At 44.3% G+C, this 18,040-nt stretch overlaps 2 protein-coding genes across 2 annotated transcripts; one reads left to right on the forward strand and one right to left on the reverse strand.

Moving 5' to 3' along the window:
- The first annotated feature begins 445 nt into the window (after positions 1 to 445).
- LOC114785286 (chondroitin sulfate proteoglycan 4-like) lies at positions 446 to 13,479 on the forward strand. Its single transcript, XM_028971288.1, has 10 exons — positions 446 to 636; positions 1,786 to 1,949; positions 2,206 to 5,724; positions 5,886 to 6,359; positions 6,597 to 6,773; positions 8,754 to 8,952; positions 9,063 to 9,194; positions 10,029 to 10,207; positions 10,287 to 10,470; positions 10,549 to 13,479. Exons 1-10 carry the CDS (start codon positions 549 to 551, stop codon positions 12,648 to 12,650), a joined length of 7,218 nt encoding a protein of 2,405 aa, XP_028827121.1. The 5' UTR covers positions 446 to 548; the 3' UTR covers positions 12,651 to 13,479.
- snx18b (sorting nexin 18b) lies at positions 8,092 to 17,936 on the reverse strand. Its single transcript, XM_028971290.1, has 2 exons — positions 16,055 to 17,936; positions 8,092 to 15,159 (listed from the first exon to the last, which is right to left on the reverse strand). Exons 1-2 carry the CDS (start codon positions 17,391 to 17,393, stop codon positions 14,930 to 14,932), a joined length of 1,569 nt encoding a protein of 522 aa, XP_028827123.1. The 5' UTR covers positions 17,394 to 17,936; the 3' UTR covers positions 8,092 to 14,929.
- Positions 17,937 to 18,040: the final 104 nt, after the last annotated feature.

Consider the following 18,040-nt stretch of genomic DNA (forward strand, 5'->3'; position numbering starts at 1 on the left):
ATGTGGTTTGAATATCACAAATTTGGTTTTAAGCATTCAATCTTTCTGAAATTGTGAAAACTGAAGAATAAAAATAGATATTTATTTACGCAGCAAGTCATAATAATATAAACGAAAATAAATAACTTTTCTGCTCATTGAAGGACCCTAATGTGAATGACGACTCGAAATAAGAATAAAAATGGCATATTACAGGACCAGGAAAAAAATCCACGCGGAGACACACGCTGCTGAAACGGACTGTTTGCGCAGCCTGCTGGTGGAACAGGGGAACTACACGCACCTGCGACGTTGGCGCCGCCTGCTGGTGGAAAGGATGAACTACACGCACCTGTGACGTTGGCGCCGCCTGCTGGTGAAACACGTGAACCACACGCACCTGCCGCCGTGCGGAGCGAGCGAGAATCGGTCGTGACTCAGGCTGCTTAGAGCGGCAGTGAATGAACGATAAGCAGGGGGGGCAGCTTGATTCCCAAACAGCTGTAAACATGCGCAGAAATCGGTAAAAATTGCGCTTAAACGGCAGAGAATTCTTCTGAAATCTCAGTATGACGTTCGCGGTCGAGTTTTGGAATTACATTTTGTGCTGGAGGGGCTTATTTCTGATCTTTTTCACGAGCGGTCAAGCAATCGGAGGTGAGCTGAAATTGCGGCCCTTAAACGGGAACCTTAGCAGATTTGCTTAATTTTTGTGTGTGAAAATGAGTTACTTTGTTTAAACATTTTGTGGGTAACATTTGTTGCCATTACAATTTCGCAATTTGAGTTATCTAATGAGTTAACACAATCAAATTAAGTTCAATTTACGTGACATTTTTTCTTACAAAATTAATAAAAATTAATACTTCATTATATAGGTATTAATATTACAGTACAGTATACATTATTGCCCAGTAAACATTACTGTACTGTTATTTGGCCTAGTATAATATGCACTTGAGTAATATGCTACAAGGTGCCTAATTATGATGTTATTATAATGTATTAAAACACATATGCTACTAATATCTATCTTATGTGCCAATTTAGCAACATGTTGCTGGGGAGCAACTGAGACTCTGAGAACTATAATCGTCTTAATTATAATCTAATCAGTATGAGCTCATCCGTAGACAGGCAGAGACCTGCTCTTCAATGATATATTTAAAGAGATACCATTCACTATTGCAGTATCGCAATCCCATTCAGTCAAAATCAACAATGAGTGTTGCTGTGAATACAGACTGAAGCTAATTAAAAATATTCACCTTATTTAAGAAGTCAGTGACAAATTTTGCCCAGTCAGTGGGCTTTTAAATGACCTGTGGGAATACATTTCTCTATCAATTTAGAACTCAGCAATGGCGTATAAGGTGACAGGAGAGAAAAAAAAAAATTAGAACTTCTCTAATGTGAAGCCCTATTGTCTGGCCAAGATCATGACCGCTAATTTAAGCCCTGTCACACTGCACCAGAAAGTGATGATTGGCTGGCCTACACAGGTTGTCCCACAGTGCTCTAAAAAGGCACTCAGTGCATTAGCGTTCATTGATTAACTTCAGTTAGAACATTATGGGCCACAGTTAGAGCATCATGGGCCAAAACCTCTAAGTCTACAGAAGAGTTACATATACAAACAAGGAGTTTGTTGTAAATACAACATTCTTTACATTTATCCATTTTGATACTTTAAACCTTCCATATAAACTATATAGCTGTAGTTATCATATATTCAGTGAGCCTGTACAATTAGATTTATTTAATTTAATTTGTTTTACTTTGTCTCCTGTGGTACCTTGTCTATAGCATCTTTCTATGGAGATGGATATGTGCAGTTGAGGACTGTGGAGTCGTCTGTCCGAATGTCACTGCATGTGCGCTTTTTGACCTACTGTGACAGTGGGCTGATTTTTCTGGCTGCTGGTGAAAATGACTTCTGCCTTGTGGAACTGCATTCTGGACGAATTCAGGTACCAACAGAAACTGACACTCCCACAAACTCCTTTTTATATTTAATGTCATCATGCACAATATTCCTGGTTCTGCTATGCACTTATGAACAACCATGACATGAGGGGTAGTAGCCTAGAGAGTAACACACTCACCAGAACTTACTACCATTTCCTGAGCGAGGGGACTGTCCCCTTTAACTGCTGATTGAAAATCGCCCTGGACAATGCCTGCTAAATGCTATAAATGTAAATGGCGTTGTTGTTCATATTCCAGGTGATGTTCAACTTTGGGTCTGGAGAGCGTATCCTTCGCTCAGAGAAGGGAATACAGCTGAATGACCTGGCTTGGCACAGCATGGAGATACTTCATGACCAGCACAACATTAGCTTGACTATTGATAAACATCTCCACACAAGTGCAAGGGTGCCAGGTCCTGACGTGGAGTTCAGTGTCCAGGAAGGCCTTTTTGTCGGTGGCCTGGGGGATCTGGACCAAGGGTTCCTACCCAAACAGCATGTGGCTGTAGGTTTCCGTGGGTGTTTAGATGAAGTGCTGTTCAACCAGCATAACCTTCTGTCTTCTCTCCGATCCTACTCTGGCTACAAGACAGTTCATGAGGTCTCGTTAGGGTGCAATTCTCAGTTTTTTGCCATTGAGGAGGATCCCATTAGTTTCTTCAGTTCCCGAGCCTATCTGTTGCTCCCAGTGTGGGACGTCCCCCAACATGGCGTGTTTGAGTGTGAGCTTCATGGTTCGGCTACAGATGGGATTGTGCTGTATGCCTCCACTGGCCAAGGGGACTTTGTCGCTATGGAGCTTCGGGAAGGTCATTTGGTGGCAGTCATTGGGAGAGGTGCATCTAAGACTGAGCTGCAAACCACATGGTCTGGTCACGAAAAAAGCTGGTACCTGGTGAAACTTCATCTATCGCCCTGGAGTGTGAATTTGACTGTGGGAGAAGATGCAATTAATTCTAGTTTGGGGACCCATACAGCTGCTCTCCAGCTTGGAGGACATCTTTTTCTTGGTGGTGTTAACAGTGACCTGCGTGTGGAGGCTAGAAAGAATGGCCTGCTCTCTTTAGCTGAAAAGGATATGGGTGGAGGCTCTTTCAAAGGATGTTTGAGAAACATAAGGGTCAATACTCTAAAGATGGGCCTGCCGAACGCTCTGAGCAGTAAGGACATATCTGTTGACTGTGAGCAAGACTCTGAACCATTCAACACCTTAGGCCCAATGGCACCATCTTCAGACAACCTCTCCTCGTCTGACTTCTTTGGAGAAGAGAACAATAGAGAACAGAGCTTTTTAATGCTAAGAGACTTACTGGTCCTTGAGGGTGGACGGGCACTTCTGGAGCCAAAGCACATGAAAGTGAACCCGAACTTCCAGAAGCTTGACATCCAACCGTCCCACATTATGTTCCGCATTGAGGAGCAGCCAGTCCATGGGGAGTTGCGGCTGGATGTTGATCCAGATCAGGAGGGGAAAACATTCAGCATGCTAGACCTGTGGCATGGCAGGGTCATGTATGTTCATGGAGGGTCTGAGGACCCACTCGATTTCTTCATGTTCTCAGTGTTTACAAGCAGCAAGCGTCAACTACCTGCTCCCTTGAAGGGGAACAAGCTTCACAGGTTCAACATTTCTGTGGTGGCCATTAATGACGCACCAGAGCTTAGCCTACCAGAGGGAAACCTCTTCGTTCTGCTAGAGAACTCTAAGCGACAACTTAACACTGACATTTTGAGAGTCACTGATCCTGACAGTAATGTCACAGATCTAGTATTTTCTCTGGTAAGCAACACAAGTGTCGATGCTGGATTCCTAGAAGTTGAGGAACACCCCGGTCATCCTGTTGCCTCTTTTCCTTTCCTGAATTTAGAGCAAGGAAAAGTGTCTTTTGTGCACAAAGGGACCAAGAACTCTTCAGTGGCTCTTAGGGTCAGTGATGGAGAAAAATTGAGTAACACTGTAGTTTTGAGAATTTTGGCAATGCCACTTGAATACAAGGTCGCCAACAATACCGGCGTGGAGGTGACCCAAGGTGGAGCAGTGATCATTAGCTCCAGTCATTTGGCAGTGAAAGTAAATGTGGCTAAACAAGTACTGGATATCCGGTACGACATCTTTGAACCACCTCGATATGGAGAACTTCAAAGGCTGCATTCAAGTGGAGACTGGAAACACACTGGGACTTTCTCACAGAAGTTGCTGGAGAAAGAGCGCATCAGGTACCTCAGCACATTCCAAGGTCCCCACCCAGGCAATGTGACAGACGGCTTCAAATGCAGGGTCATTGTAGGCTCCACAAGTGCTGAAGAACTTCCATTTGTGATTAGAGTGCGTTGGATTCACTTCAAAGTTGTCAAAAGTAAAATGCACGTGGAGGCCGATCAGGTAGCGACCATGACCCCTCAGGACTTGCGGGCTGTTGCCAAGGGTGTGAGAGTCTCTGAAAGCAACCTTCACTTCCGCTTGTTGTCACTGCCGAGGAAGGGAAACCTGTGGCTGAGAGACGACTTGCTAAAGATCAATTCTACATTCAGCCAAAAAAATGTCACTGATCATCATCTTCAGTATAAGCTTCTGCACAGAGTATGGGAAGATACTAGAGACTCTTTTAGCTTTCAGATATTTTCTAAATATTCTCACTCAGGAAGTCATGATTTCAGGTTTATCATCAAGGGACACTCTGATAAAATAATTTTAATAAACAATGGACTATCTATTATGGAAGGGAAAAGTAAAGTGATCACCAAAGACCTACTTTTTTCTGAAACACTTAACATTAAAGTGGTCCACTACACTGTTACCCGTTGTCCTAGACATGGTCAGCTGAAGCTTATAGACCCATCTAACTCCACCACCAGCATTGACAACATATTAGAGTTCACAAACCAGGACATTCTAGAGGAACGTCTTATCTATGTCCATGATGATAGTGAAACCACACAAGATGCATTTCACTTCATCTCATATTTGCCCATAATTAAAGAAGAGACTGCAGTGGAGGGTGCCTTTAACATATCTATACAGTTGATCAATGATGAGAGACCCATCAGAGTTGTGGAGAAAGTCTTTCATGTGGCTCGAGATAGTCAGCGATTGCTGACACTGGAGGATCTATGCTTTCACGATGCAGACACTGACTTTCATGATCGAGACCTGGTCTACACCAGACGGGGAATTCCTATGGGTGAGCTGGTCTTGGCAAATCACACGTCGCACAAACTGTACAAGTTTCAGCAGAAGGACCTGGAAGAAAAAAGGGTTCTTTTTGTACATCGTGGTGTTAGCTTCGGTCGCTTTGTACTCTTCGTCTCAGATGGGAAGCACTACACTTCCACGCTTTTAGAGGTTTTTGCTCAGGACCCATTTATCAAAATAGGCAATAACACTGGACTGCTTGTACAAAAGGGCCACGAGGCAGTGATAAGCCCAACCAACATAAGCATCACCAGCAACCTGGACATCCGGGATGACAGGGAAATTATCTACCAGGTCTTCCTTCCTCCAAGTTTTGGATGTCTTTACTGCAATGGAGAGAGCATCAGCACTTTTACACAGCACGATGTGAAGGCCCGTCATCTGGTGTATCAGCATGATGATAGCAAGAACCTTGTGGACTTCTTCAATTTCACAGTAATGGTGAAGGAGCACAGTCTGAATGCGAGTGTTGCAGTGAAAGTATACCTGGACAGCCATCAACATCCTGCAAAAGTGCTTCACAACAACCTAATCCTGGCAGAGCAAGGCAAACCTACAAAAATCACCAAGAAAGATCTAAAAGTAAGTATTCTCTGTGCTTTCTTACATAGTCCACAGAATTTGCAAGTAATATTTTCTATTAATTGCCATTTAAATGCTTTAGCGATTGCAGAAATTATGTGATGCATAGGAATTTTCTGATTAACTCATAAGAAAAATGTGCAAAATGTGTTTATATCTAGGTGACGCATGATGACAACATCCCTGCTGAAATTATGTACACAGTAAAGGAAACTCCCTATTATGGTTTCCTCCGACGTTTGGTAGAAGATGACGACCACTATGACACTAATAAAGAGGAGCCAATCCACAGCTTCTCACAGCTGGACATCAACTCTGGTCACATCCAATATGTACACGATGGCAGTGACCACAGAAATGACTCTTTCCTTCTAGATGTCACTAATGGGATCACAAAGGTGAGAGATGTCAGGGTTGTTGTTGATATAATCCCACTGTACATCCCCCTGCATGTCTCTGGAGTGACAGTGAAGGAGGGCTCATCCAAGGCCCTCACTGCGCACATCATCACTGTCAACAGCAAGTACTTTTCAGGACTGAACCTATTGTACCAGGTGTCCAAAGCACCGAACCATGGCCATATAGAGCACTCACGGATTCCAGGGGTGCCAATCCCCTTTTTCACCAGGATGCAGGTAATTTCCTTCTCTTTTTAACATTTAACAATTTTAATAAGTTCAATAATTTAAATGTTTAAAAAGAAATGTTCTAAAAGAAAAGGTTTGAGGAAAAAATTGCTGCAGGTCTTGGTCACATTGCTTGATTCTGCCAGGTGGAGGCGTTAGAGTGCACTATCTCACAGTTCAGCTCTTAACAGGGTCATTTCTAGTAGAAACATGAATGACCATGATAAAAAATGACTTTTTTGACAGGTTGAACAGGGGTTTGTCAACTATGTACATGACGGCAGTGAGACAGTGGCTGACAACTTCACTCTCATTGCCAACGACACAGACCTGCAGAAACACAGTCTACCCTGCATGGTGTTGGTCAGTGTGATCCCTGTTAATGATGAAGTCCCAGTTATAACAGCGAATAGGATGTTTAAGGTAAGCTCTGGAGGGGATGTGTACGTTGAGCCACACTGACAGAATTAACCAAAATTTTCCTGAAACCTGTAAATATACAAAGATCAATGTCACGACCCGAGGGGGGAAGAGAGGAAACAATGAAGTCCGAGGGATTGAAAGAAATTGTAACAGTTTATTGCAGGGAGATACAAAAGGGGAAAAGGGCACAAATAATCCACCATGTCAGGTGCTAAAAGGGAGGATCTTCTCAGTCCGTGAGGTCATCTAGGGGTGGTAGTAGCCTACTGGGTAAGACACTTGTCTGTGAACCAGGAGACCCAGGTTCAAATCCCACTTATTACCATTGTGTCCCTGAGCAAGACACTTAACCTTAAGTTCCTCCATGGAGACTGTCCCTGTAAATACTGATTGTAAGTTGCTAAGTTTTCCCTAGTAAGGAAACGTGACAAAGAACCCATGAAAGTGCGAGAGAGGTAACGCAAGGGCACTCTACAGGATTGGGACTTACCCAGCAACTATGGGTGACACGACACACAGATACAGACAATGTCCCTAATACTCAGGGGAGAGGGAGTGTGTTGTGAAGGTGGTGGTAGTGGCCTAGTGGGTTAGACACTCGCCTATGAACCAGAAGACCCAGGTTCAAATCCCACTTACTACCATTGTGCCCCTGAGCAAGACACTTAACCCTAAATTGCTCCAGCTCCACTGTCCCTGTAACTACTGATTGTAAGTTGCTCTGGATAAGGGCGTCTGATAAATGCTGTAAATGTGAAGGGTGGAGCCGGCCAATTTAAACATATTAAAAACTGAAATAATTGCAGAGCAAATCAGATTCTACATTGAAAGCAGATCAGGTGAATAGAAATGATTCTTGAGGAATAGGGATTAAGGTTGAAGGAGGAGATCATCTGCTTCAGCATGACAGGCTAAAATTTGATTTTATTCAATAATGATCACCAAAGATCTTTTGTCTGAACCACTTAACGTTAAAGTATCCAATACACTTTTACTCGCAGTCCCAGACATGTGACAACATCTAATCTATATCCAGGATGAGAGTGAAACCACAGAAGATACATTTAACTTAACAGATTTTTTTTTGGCCATAATTGAAAGAAGAGACTGCACAGACTTTACAGCCAAAGCTGTTATTGGAGTTATATGGGGGAGACCAATATGTGCAAGGGCACACCCACATTTCTTATTTCATTTATTCAAGGTAATAGTGACAGCCAATTCTTAAATAATGAAAAGAAAATGAAGTGATTGTCAAGTGATTGTCACTTGTGATACACAGCAGCACAGCACACGGTGCACACAGTGTCCTCTGCATTTAACCAGTCACCCTGAGTGAACAGTGGGCAGCCATGACAGGCGCCCGGGGAGCAGTGTAGGGACGGTGCTTTGCTCTTTGATGGTGCTTAACCTCTAGGCCACCACTGCCCCATGAGTGTACACATTACCTTAGGTGCCTGGCAGTTCAGTTGTCACTGAAAAGGATATGTTAAATTGCTGAGAAAGGGTCAGGCTGGGGAAATGAAGGTAAATGTTGATGTATGGGTGAATGCAGTTAGCCATGTTTGTATAATGACAACCGGACACCAATCTAACATGACAGTGATCTATGTTTCTCCATTTCTCTGAGGTTTTGTGATATTCTTTGTATCTATAACCTCATAAGATCTGGCACAGCAATACTGTGCTCTCTAGGGTCCTCCGGAGCTCTCAGTGATAACAGGACAGAGAAAGAAACCAAAGACTTTTTCCATATAAAACATTTATGGAAAGTACTCATATTTTCCAGTAGGTGGCTCACAAGATCTCAAATGCATGGCACCCATTTCATTATACTCTGCAGAATAACTGATGTTATTATGAACTCCTTCGAATTATTAATAATCTATTCTTTGACAAATATAAATAATCATCTGTTATACATAAACAAGGTGTGTGCACATATTTCTATGTTATGAGAGAACTCTGTTTGTTTCTCAGGTGTGGGTTGGTTCTGTCACAGAGATAACAGTCGATGACCTTAATGCAGAAGACACAGACTCTTCACCATGGAGCCTGGAGTTCATTGTAACTCCCCCCACCAATGGTTACCTGGCCCTCAAGAGTGACCCTTCAAGACCAATCTTGAATTTTACCCAGGCTCACATCCTGCAGAGACAGCTTGTGTTTATTCACAGCGGTACATTGACAGGCTGATATAGTACATAAGACTCAATATTTCCATTCGGAAAGCATGTGTCACTGTTTCCTCAGGGAATGTGAATGATGAATGTGTTTTTTTTCTGTCAGGTGATCTGTCTGGTGGATTTCACTTCCAGGTCAATGATGGACTGAATTTTGCCCCTAGGGAGATCTTTAATATTTCAGCTCGTTCCTTAGTGCTGATATTGGAGAGAAACCAGGCCTTAAAGGTATTTCCAGGTAATTTATTTTTTTTATTATTCTTGATTCAAAATTACTCGGAAACATGAGGAATGATGTGGAACATGTGTAGGAATTCAAGTCACCTTTGGACAATGTAATTGGGAGGAAAAGAAAAGAACTCTCTCTTACAGGACAAACATATCCATGTGCAAACTACTGAAATTATAGCAACCCAAATCATCTGGAAATTTCAACCAGGACAGAACCATGTCCAGGCTTGAAACTGCCTATTAGGACCTGTAAAATTGACACACATTTATCTGTTGTAAACAACGAGTACAGGAGATGTTTTTAGGTTAACACCTACATTGCTTGTAGGCTTATGCTCTAACACTGACATGATGATGTCCAAGTTCTCTGGGTTCTTAACCCAAATGAATGATGCCGTAGACATGAAGACAAAAGACATTGTCTTCTGTTAACCATGTCAAACAATTCCATACTGGCACACAGAAGACAGTGCAGCACTCATGAGACCTGTGTATACATACTTTTCAAATTCCAAAAATATGTAGAAAGTGGGTCATTCACGAATGAGTGGACTGTTTTGGATAGTCATAAATAGACTATTATGACCTCTAATGCCACTTAAAAGATTTCCGTGTTAGTTGCACAGGCTTTCTGAACAGATCATTGTTTTTAAATGTCCAAGGAAACCAAGTTATGTCTAGAGGAGCTTGTCTGAATTTTGGCATCCTCTTAGGATGCAGTGCATAGTACAGACCAATGAATGTAAGACGTGCCAATATTCTATGTCTGTGGTCTTTTATTTGTCTTTTTGGCTGAAGTCATAATGAATCCATGACAATAATTGCTTTTCTTCATGCACAGGCGCTTCAAAACCCATCACAGTAGATGATCTGCAAGTGGTTACGAATGACTACAATGATTACACTGCAGGGAATCGGACAATCACATTTAACATAACAACACCGCCCAAGCTGGGCAGGCTTGCCAGAAAGAACCAATACAACTCCACCGAGGAGATATCATCTTTTACTCAGAGCATGGTTTGTCCTGGATTTTGCACACTCTTAACTTCAATTTTTGTTCAGCAGTTCTTTCAAAGTAAATTTTTTTTTGTTGTAGGTCAATGATGGTGTGATCCTATATGAACAAAGTGAGGCTAAATCTATTCAATGGGCTGCAACAGATTCCTTCTCTTTTACTGTTACTTCCCCTCCTGCCGTCCTTCAACCTCATGCATTCATCATCCAAATCTCTTATGAAAATGTTGGAGCAGAACAAACTACTGTCCTCCTTTCTAACACTGGTGAGATTTGACATGTTACCAGAATTTACAGTGGTAATTTATGGTAGTATTACTCACTCTACTTTACTGACCCTTTAGGTGCTGTGGTGAAAGAAGGTGGAAGGGTCTTGATTGACAAGGAAAAGTTAGATGCTTCCAACCTGTTAGGAAAGCTAAAAGATCACCAGCAGCAGTCTTATGAAGTCTGGTACAGAGTGAGAACATTGCCTTCCCAAGGGATAATCGTCGTTGGTGAACAGAATCTGACCAGCGAGAATCCAAACTTCTCCCAGTCCACACTTGACACGGATGGGATTACATATGTGCACGATGACTCTGAAACACTCAGTGACAGGTTCTACTTTGATGTTTGGTTGAACCCCAAGGGGAGAGCCGTGCAGATACCGTTGGACATGAACATGATTGTTTCGGAGTCATTCAGCATCACAGTGACCCCTGTTAATGACCATGCCCCTGTCCTCAGGACTATTGCCCCCAGTCTGAGAGTGGTCCAGGGGGATACGGTTTCCCTCACTTCTGAAAACCTTCATGTGGAAGACCGAGACAACCTGCCAGAGGAAATTCACTACACTGTGATCAGCAAACCCAATAACGGTTATCTGGCCCTAAAAGACAATCTGAATGCATCAATTCTGACTTTTACACAGGATGACATTGACAGAGGAAGAGTGCACTTTGTGCAGAATGGACAATTGACATCTGGGGTCTTTTACTTCAGTGTCACAGATGGGTTCCATCGTCCACTTTACAAGCTGTTCAACCTGGAAGTGGAGAAGATCACCTTAACCATAAGGAATAGCACAGGTGTCAATCTTAAGCAAGGACAAACCACAGTTGTGCTGACCTCTGAGCATCTGGCAGCTGAAGCTAACAGGAGGAATGTGAGTGTGTCGTACAATGTGACCACACAGCCACTTCATGGCAGGCTCCTCAAAGGCCACGAGCCTGTTGCACGGTTTACCCAGGAAGACCTTCAGGCTGAAAAAGTGTCCTATCACATGACTGACCTCACATCCCACAGGGACAGTTTTGAGTTCACAGTGTTCACTTCGGATAATAATTTGACTGGCCAGATATTCAACATCACCGTCATTCCACTTATACACCTTGGAGATCTTGTCAGGATACCTAATGGCATTGCTGTGAAGCTGCGTAGAAATGTTTTAGATGCCAGTGAGCTGGCTGCTCTCAGTAACAGTGACCCACTCTTTGAGATAATATCTCCTCCTAAACATGGAAGGCTAGTCAAATTTGGCTTGGGTGGGTCGTCCCAATCAGTGAAGTCATTCACTTTCCGAGATGTAGTTCAAGGCAGGGTGGCCATTGAAGAAAAAGTAAACATTACGGCACGTCCAGGGAACTTCACTCAACATAGGATGACCAGTGTTCACCATCTTAAGGACTCTTTTGAGTTCCTCTTAAAGGCAGATCATGTTCAGCCAGCAAAGGGAACTTTTGTGTTCACAATTGTGCCATACAACTCAGTGACTGGAAAGCCAGTAAATGGAGATGGTTCGCTGCAGAAGACTAAACTACCACCGTTCAATCGTACTAAGAATTTGCAGTCTCCGCTAAACACTCCTTCAAACACACGGCAGAGGGAAATTGTCAGGCCACAGCAGAACATGCATGATGTTAAACCACAGAACCGGTGGGGAAACCACACAGAAAACGGTGAAATAAACTCCGACATCCCTAAGACCAGCACTGGAAAAGCAGACAGCCCTCAGAAGAACATTCCTGTGTGGACAAAATCCATGCCGAGACCAGCCTCGGACCCACTTCTGATCATTTTGCCTCTCCTAGCTTGTCTACTTCTCATTGTCATCCTGATAGTTTTGATTCTGGTATTCCGACATCAGCGGGAGAAGAGGGCCCAGCGTAACATGATCCAAGAGCTCGGTGGTGACGGACCGCCAGACCCCATGGTCCCCAGGAGCCCATACCTAGGCCAGCCAGAGAGAAGCATTGCTGTTCCCTCGGTTGTGGTGACCCCAGTGACTCCTGCTTGCCCTGACAGTGCCATCCTTCAGAGGTTTCAAGGGAGCGCACTGATGCCTGCTATTGGCCCACCGGACTCCTCTGTTCTTCTCTGCTCCTGGGTACCCTTACACCATGGCAGCACTATGCAGGAGCAAGTTCCCCCCACCAACCTCAGACAAAATCAGTACTGGGTATGACCCAGTGGCCATAACTAACTAATTCTAACTAATGCAATCTGCAACCTCAATTAATGGAGAACTTCAAATCCATGAACATGGTCTTACAAAAGTTCTAATTCATGCGACTTATAGACATTGCTGGTAAGGTTACAAAAAATGTTTTAATGAGGGGCACAAAACAATTCCCGCACATTTTCTTTGACTCCTACAGCAGGAATGTTATAACTGAATTCTCCAAATTAATATCTTCAGTAATATTTCTAAGCCATTTTTTTTTTATCGTCATACACCCAAATATTTACATATAAATATGAATGACTGTGTTATTATTAACTGATTGCAGAGAGGACACAGTACAGAACCAAGTTAAGGAGGCAGATCTGAAACTTTTAAAAAGGGGTTCTGTTACCATTTTATTACACTTGTGGGAGTGGTTCAGCTGCCTCATTGTGAAGGAATGCTAAGAACAAATCACTGATTCACTTACAGGCGACCAGATAACACTCTGCACAATTTACAGTTTCCTCACAATTTATGTTCAAGACAAATGCCTCTGTAAGCTTTAGCTAAATTATATTTTATAATTTAATAAGATAAATTATATTTTTTAATACGTTTAAACTGAACTGTTTCTATCATTTTCTGTCTTGGCAGAACAAGTAATGTGATTATGGCATGTGAAATAAGGGAAATGTTCCCAGTTGTCCTGGGAGGTGCGTTCACGTACATGTTGCCATGTTACTAGTTTAACAGTGAAACCAGCCCAATCCACCTTTTTAAGAAGTTTAAAGCTGTTGTCAGGCAAAGCAGGTCTATAAATAAAATGTATTTCTTTGTCCCAAGGTTACTGAATTGTGTTGGCTCTTTGCATACCTTTTCCCCCATTATTATGAAGTCCCAGGGTATAGATCCTGATTTGAACTAATTAATCGATTGTGCTCCATCAAACCAGAATTAAAAATGGGCTGTTAGTGTATATCACACTGATTATCATGATGGTTATAAATACAGACAGGGTATTAGGAACACGAAGAGTTCTAATGGCCAAAGAAATTCACCCAACTCAACAAAAAAATTTTGCCACAGTACTGTCTGGCTTAGGATTTCCTCTCAGGTGTAATGGTATTCTAGGTTATCTGGTCAGTGGAAATACCGGCTAACTTTAGCTCCACTAAATTATTCATCCACCGAACAGGGATAGTTTCTGAATTCATTTGGCACAGTCGTCTTATTTCCCCTTTAAGGACAGAAGTCGTCTGAAGTGAACTGCTGTAGGACTGTGCAGAAGCTTCTTTCGGATTTTCATTACATATTCACCAGGGCAGAGTTTGTATTGTGTACAGCTGTACACAAATTTGGAGCGATGGCGGGGTCTGCAGGCAATTAAGAAAGCATCCAAATGCAACAGCCATGTATGTGAGAACGTCCATGACACATCTGAGAAGAACCAACTGCGCGCTGTGTTTTATGTGAACTTTAAACCCCAACATATGGTCTGAATTATGAATCAGGTTTAAAGTGACCTACTTGCCAGACAATCCTCCATAGTGTTGTCTGAGGAGTGACCGAAATGCTGAGGTTTTGGAGCTGAGGCCTGTTCTCAACAATGTGCATAACTGCCACCATGGCCTGATACAACAGTGTAACATCTCCTGATCGGCATGGTCACAATCAGCACACTTAATAAGAGTCCCTGCGTCCATTAGCACAGCACAGCAGAGGACATTTCTCCAAAAACAGAAGTCATTTAAAGTGAACATCCTACAGTAAAGGTGTCAGAGCTATAATGCTACAGTGGTGCACAAAAACACAGAAAACGCATAAATAAAATTCTGTACTCTGCATTATTAAGAAATCCCAAGGCACAAATGGGTACATTCTAATTTTTAGACAGGAGTCTTTACAAAGTCAAACCAAGTGATGCAGTTCTAATGTGGATTCCTGATCAACATCAGCCATTAAAAACTGTAAATGTCCAATAATAATAAAAAAACAAAAAAAAACACACAGGCACTCTGGACCTCTTGGTTAAATGTCTGTCAGTAAAGACAGCGCTTAATCTTAAGCTATATAAAAACCACAACGTTAGCGAACACATCATAAAATTGTCTAAATGCTGGCGGGTAGTGCGCCAGCCCATCTTGGTCACTTCCTGCGGCAGTCAGTGAAATACTTCCGGTTATGTAAGCTTATTTCCTTTCTCCAGCACCCTGCTCTTGGCTGGGACTCGACACTTCTGCACCGAGCGGTCCACCCACACCCCACGGCTCTCCTGCTTCGTGCTACCTGCGCTCCAGCTAGGCCTTGTCGTACATGTGCAGGGCCTCCTCCAGCTTGCTTGTGATCCTCTGGAAGAAGCTGATCTGCTGCCGCAGGTAATGCTGCATCTGGGCCTTGAAGTCCCGCACGCGCGTGCGGTGGAAGTGCTGGATCTCGGCCAGCGTAGCGCATGAGATGATGTTGCAGCGCTCGCTGACGCCCCTGTCCGGGGTGCCGTGCTGGCTCTCTTTCACTTTGGTAAGAGCTCCTGTGGACAAAGCGAGAACATTTAATCAAGGTGAAACTGTATTCACCTCACAGCCACATTCCACTGTCCACAACCCGTAAGCGAGATGGGAACTCCAGCAAAACAAAAAGGAAAAACCCACTGGGATTTCCTTAGGAACACTGAGAACCACTGGGCTGGGTTAGTGGAGAAACGCATAGCTGAATGCAATCTTGACAAGAACTTTCAGCCCTGTGTTTGTGCAATGTGGCCGCAGTGACGTCCAAATTCTGCATTAGAGCTTTAAGCCTATGATTTACAGCTTACCACCCACAGGTATGCAGGCAATCCCAGATACAATGGCCAGAGTAACAATCACCAATAACCAAGAGGTTATATTTCTGCGAGAATATCACCGTGCAACTAGGCTACATACAGGGCATGCTGCTTAAAAACGGGACATATAAAATCAGGGAAGTCTAAATAGTAGCCTAACCCCTCTCCTTTCAAGGAGGGGAGGAATTTAATACTGGCCAAGCTCCATTCCACAACAGATACCACACATCTCCTAGGCAACACAGAAAAGACAGGCCTCAAATGTCCTCTCGCTGCACGGCTCAACACCTCAAGCTCAGAGCACATTCATGAGACAAAAACTGAGATCGTGCTTAAAGATGCGCTCAGGCCTGACGTCTTAGTAGTGGTGCAAAAACACATTTTGGAGCCTAAAAATTCAGTGCGGGGCTGGGTGATGCTGCATTATATAATCAGGTAGGACATAATAGTGCATGTTTATGATGTTTTTATGTGAGTGAGCATCGATTTTGTATTGTGATACTGACATTATTCTTATGAAGATAGCAGAATTTGCCCAGCACATTACCCAGCCTTCCAGCTATGCAGCGTATGCAAGTACGACAACAAAAAAAAGAATAACCTTTCTGCACATGGATGATATCAGGGAAATTTGTGAGGTGTCCTTGGTAAATGGCTAACAGGTCTGTGATGGGGTCGATGTCCTGTCGAGGCTGCTCGGCGAAATACTCTCCGATGGCTTCGTAGGCCTCTCCGGTGAAAGCGATGGCTTGGTTCAGGGGCACAGAGTACGACTGCTGGTCCAGCTCGAACGCCTGGCTGAGAAGTCGGAACGACTGCCCCACTTTCTGGTATTCCTTCTTGAAGCCCGTGATTTGTTTCCTTGCAAATTCGTTCACCGTGACGTTGACCTGTAAGAGGTTTTCGTCCATCTTTTTGGTGAATGCCTTGAAGACGTCCACCTTGCTCTCCACGTCCTGCAGGTCGAGGGGGATGGTGGGGGTACTGATGGTCAGGAAGAAATTGGCACCGACCATGTCGTCCTTCTCGGCCTTCCTTTTCCCCTGTTTCCATGCCTTTTCGTCGGTGCTGCTGCATGTCAGAAAATGCTGGAAAACGTCACACCTCGCTAACACCGGGTGGCTTGTCATGTGATTCATCCACCATATCAGTCCTTTCCGCCTCTTGGAAATGAAGTCCTCTTCGAACCTCCCGGTTGCCTGTTTTTCGGGCAAGTGGGGTACTGATATGACAGGGAACTTTTGGACCAGCCGTGCATAAAGCCAGTCAAAATGTTTGTACCTCCTGTGCACCTGACTTTGTGTGTGGCTCGGCGTGAGCTTGTAGGACATGTAGCTCTTCATACCTTTGAACTTGGTCTGTTTTGTCGGATCGTCAATGGAACAGCCGAAGGGATACGGGTTCCCCTGCCACTCGGGGCCAAAGTCGCCCATGACTATGTAAATCTTGTCCCCATCCTTGACCTGGCCAGAGGCTTCGCCCAGCACGAACGCCTCGCCTCCGGATTTCACGAACGTGGAGAACCTGTTGAGATTCTTGCCCACGGTCGCCGAGCCTTTGGCCTGGTGTGCCCGGGGCGAGGTGTGCGCGGAGTACGCGGACCGTCCATCGCCGTCCCCGTCCGGGACGAGCGCCGGCTCGTCCGCCACAGTGGAGGCGTCGTCCCACTCGTCGTCCCAGTCGTCGTCGCTCCCTTGGCTCGCCTGGAAGCTGTTCCGCTGCGCGATTGGCGCAGGGTCGCCTCCGGACGTGCCGTTGTCGCCGAGAATTTCCACGTACGCGGCCGGGACGAGGCCCGTCAGGCCGCCGGAGTTGGTGCCCTCCAGCCACCCCTCGACCACCGCGTCGCTGTGCAGCGTCACCAGCTCGTTCTCGCGGACGGAGATCTCGCCCGGGTTCTCGGAGCTGAAGTCGTACAGGACCCTCGCCCGGAGCGCCATTGTGCGAGTAGCGGAATTAAAAGGCCACGTACCGCGTCCGCCCGCCCGCCCGGCGCCGCGCTGCTCTCTGCAACTTTGCGCGCAACTTTGCCGCCGCCTTAAAAAAAAAAAATCCTGGAACCTCGACCGGATTTCTTTCGGATATTTTGATGCTCGTTTAAAAACGCAGATCTGTTTCCCACGAGAGAAAAAAAAACCGCACGTCCAGATGCTTCGTAATAGACACACTACGAGTCACACGTAACCCAACTACCCCGAACATACGAGGGTGGAGTCAGCAATTACCCAGGCATCAGCCCAACGCACCCGAAACCTCCCAGAAAACCTTTTATAACTGGACTTTAAAAAATATTAAACGTGATCGTGTCTTTGATACAACCAGTTGCATGCAATGCGCAACACACATTTGTCCTTTTTTTTATTGGCCTGTGCGCAAGCATGACGGATTGTTTTTATATTTGTTGTAACAGCAACTGCTGCAAAGGCCTTGTGCAACCAAGGAAACAATACAAAAAAATACACTATACGGTCTAGAGTGGATTAAGCTGCGGAGGCGAAATGCAAAAAAAAAAAAACAACACACACAAAAATGCCTGAAAAAGGCAGAGCACGTCTGATATATGCTTAAGCCACGTTCCTAAAAGCAT

Source organism: Denticeps clupeoides, chromosome 3 (assembly GCF_900700375.1).
Source record: "Denticeps clupeoides chromosome 3, fDenClu1.1, whole genome shotgun sequence".
Lineage (NCBI taxonomy): Eukaryota > Metazoa > Chordata > Actinopteri > Clupeiformes > Denticipitidae > Denticeps > Denticeps clupeoides.

Bases quoted from the DNA above. Each gene is read 5' to 3' on its own strand.
- LOC114785286 (XM_028971288.1), top strand. From the start codon at position 549: ATGACGTTCGCGGTCGAGTTTTGGAATTACATTTTGTGCTGGAGGGGC. The intron at 1,950-2,205 runs GTACCAACAGAA...TTCATATTCCAG, and splicing joins TGCATTCTGGACGAATTCAG to GTGATGTTCAACTTTGGGTC. The intron at 6,774-8,753 runs GTAAGCTCTGGA...TTTGTTTCTCAG, and splicing joins CAGCGAATAGGATGTTTAAG to GTGTGGGTTGGTTCTGTCAC.
- snx18b (XM_028971290.1), bottom strand. From the start codon at position 17,393: ATGGCGCTCCGGGCGAGGGTCCTGTACGACTTCAGCTCCGAGAACCCG. The intron at 15,160-16,054 runs GTTATTCTTTTT...CTTTGTCCACAG, and splicing joins TATCATCCATGTGCAGAAAG to GAGCTCTTACCAAAGTGAAA.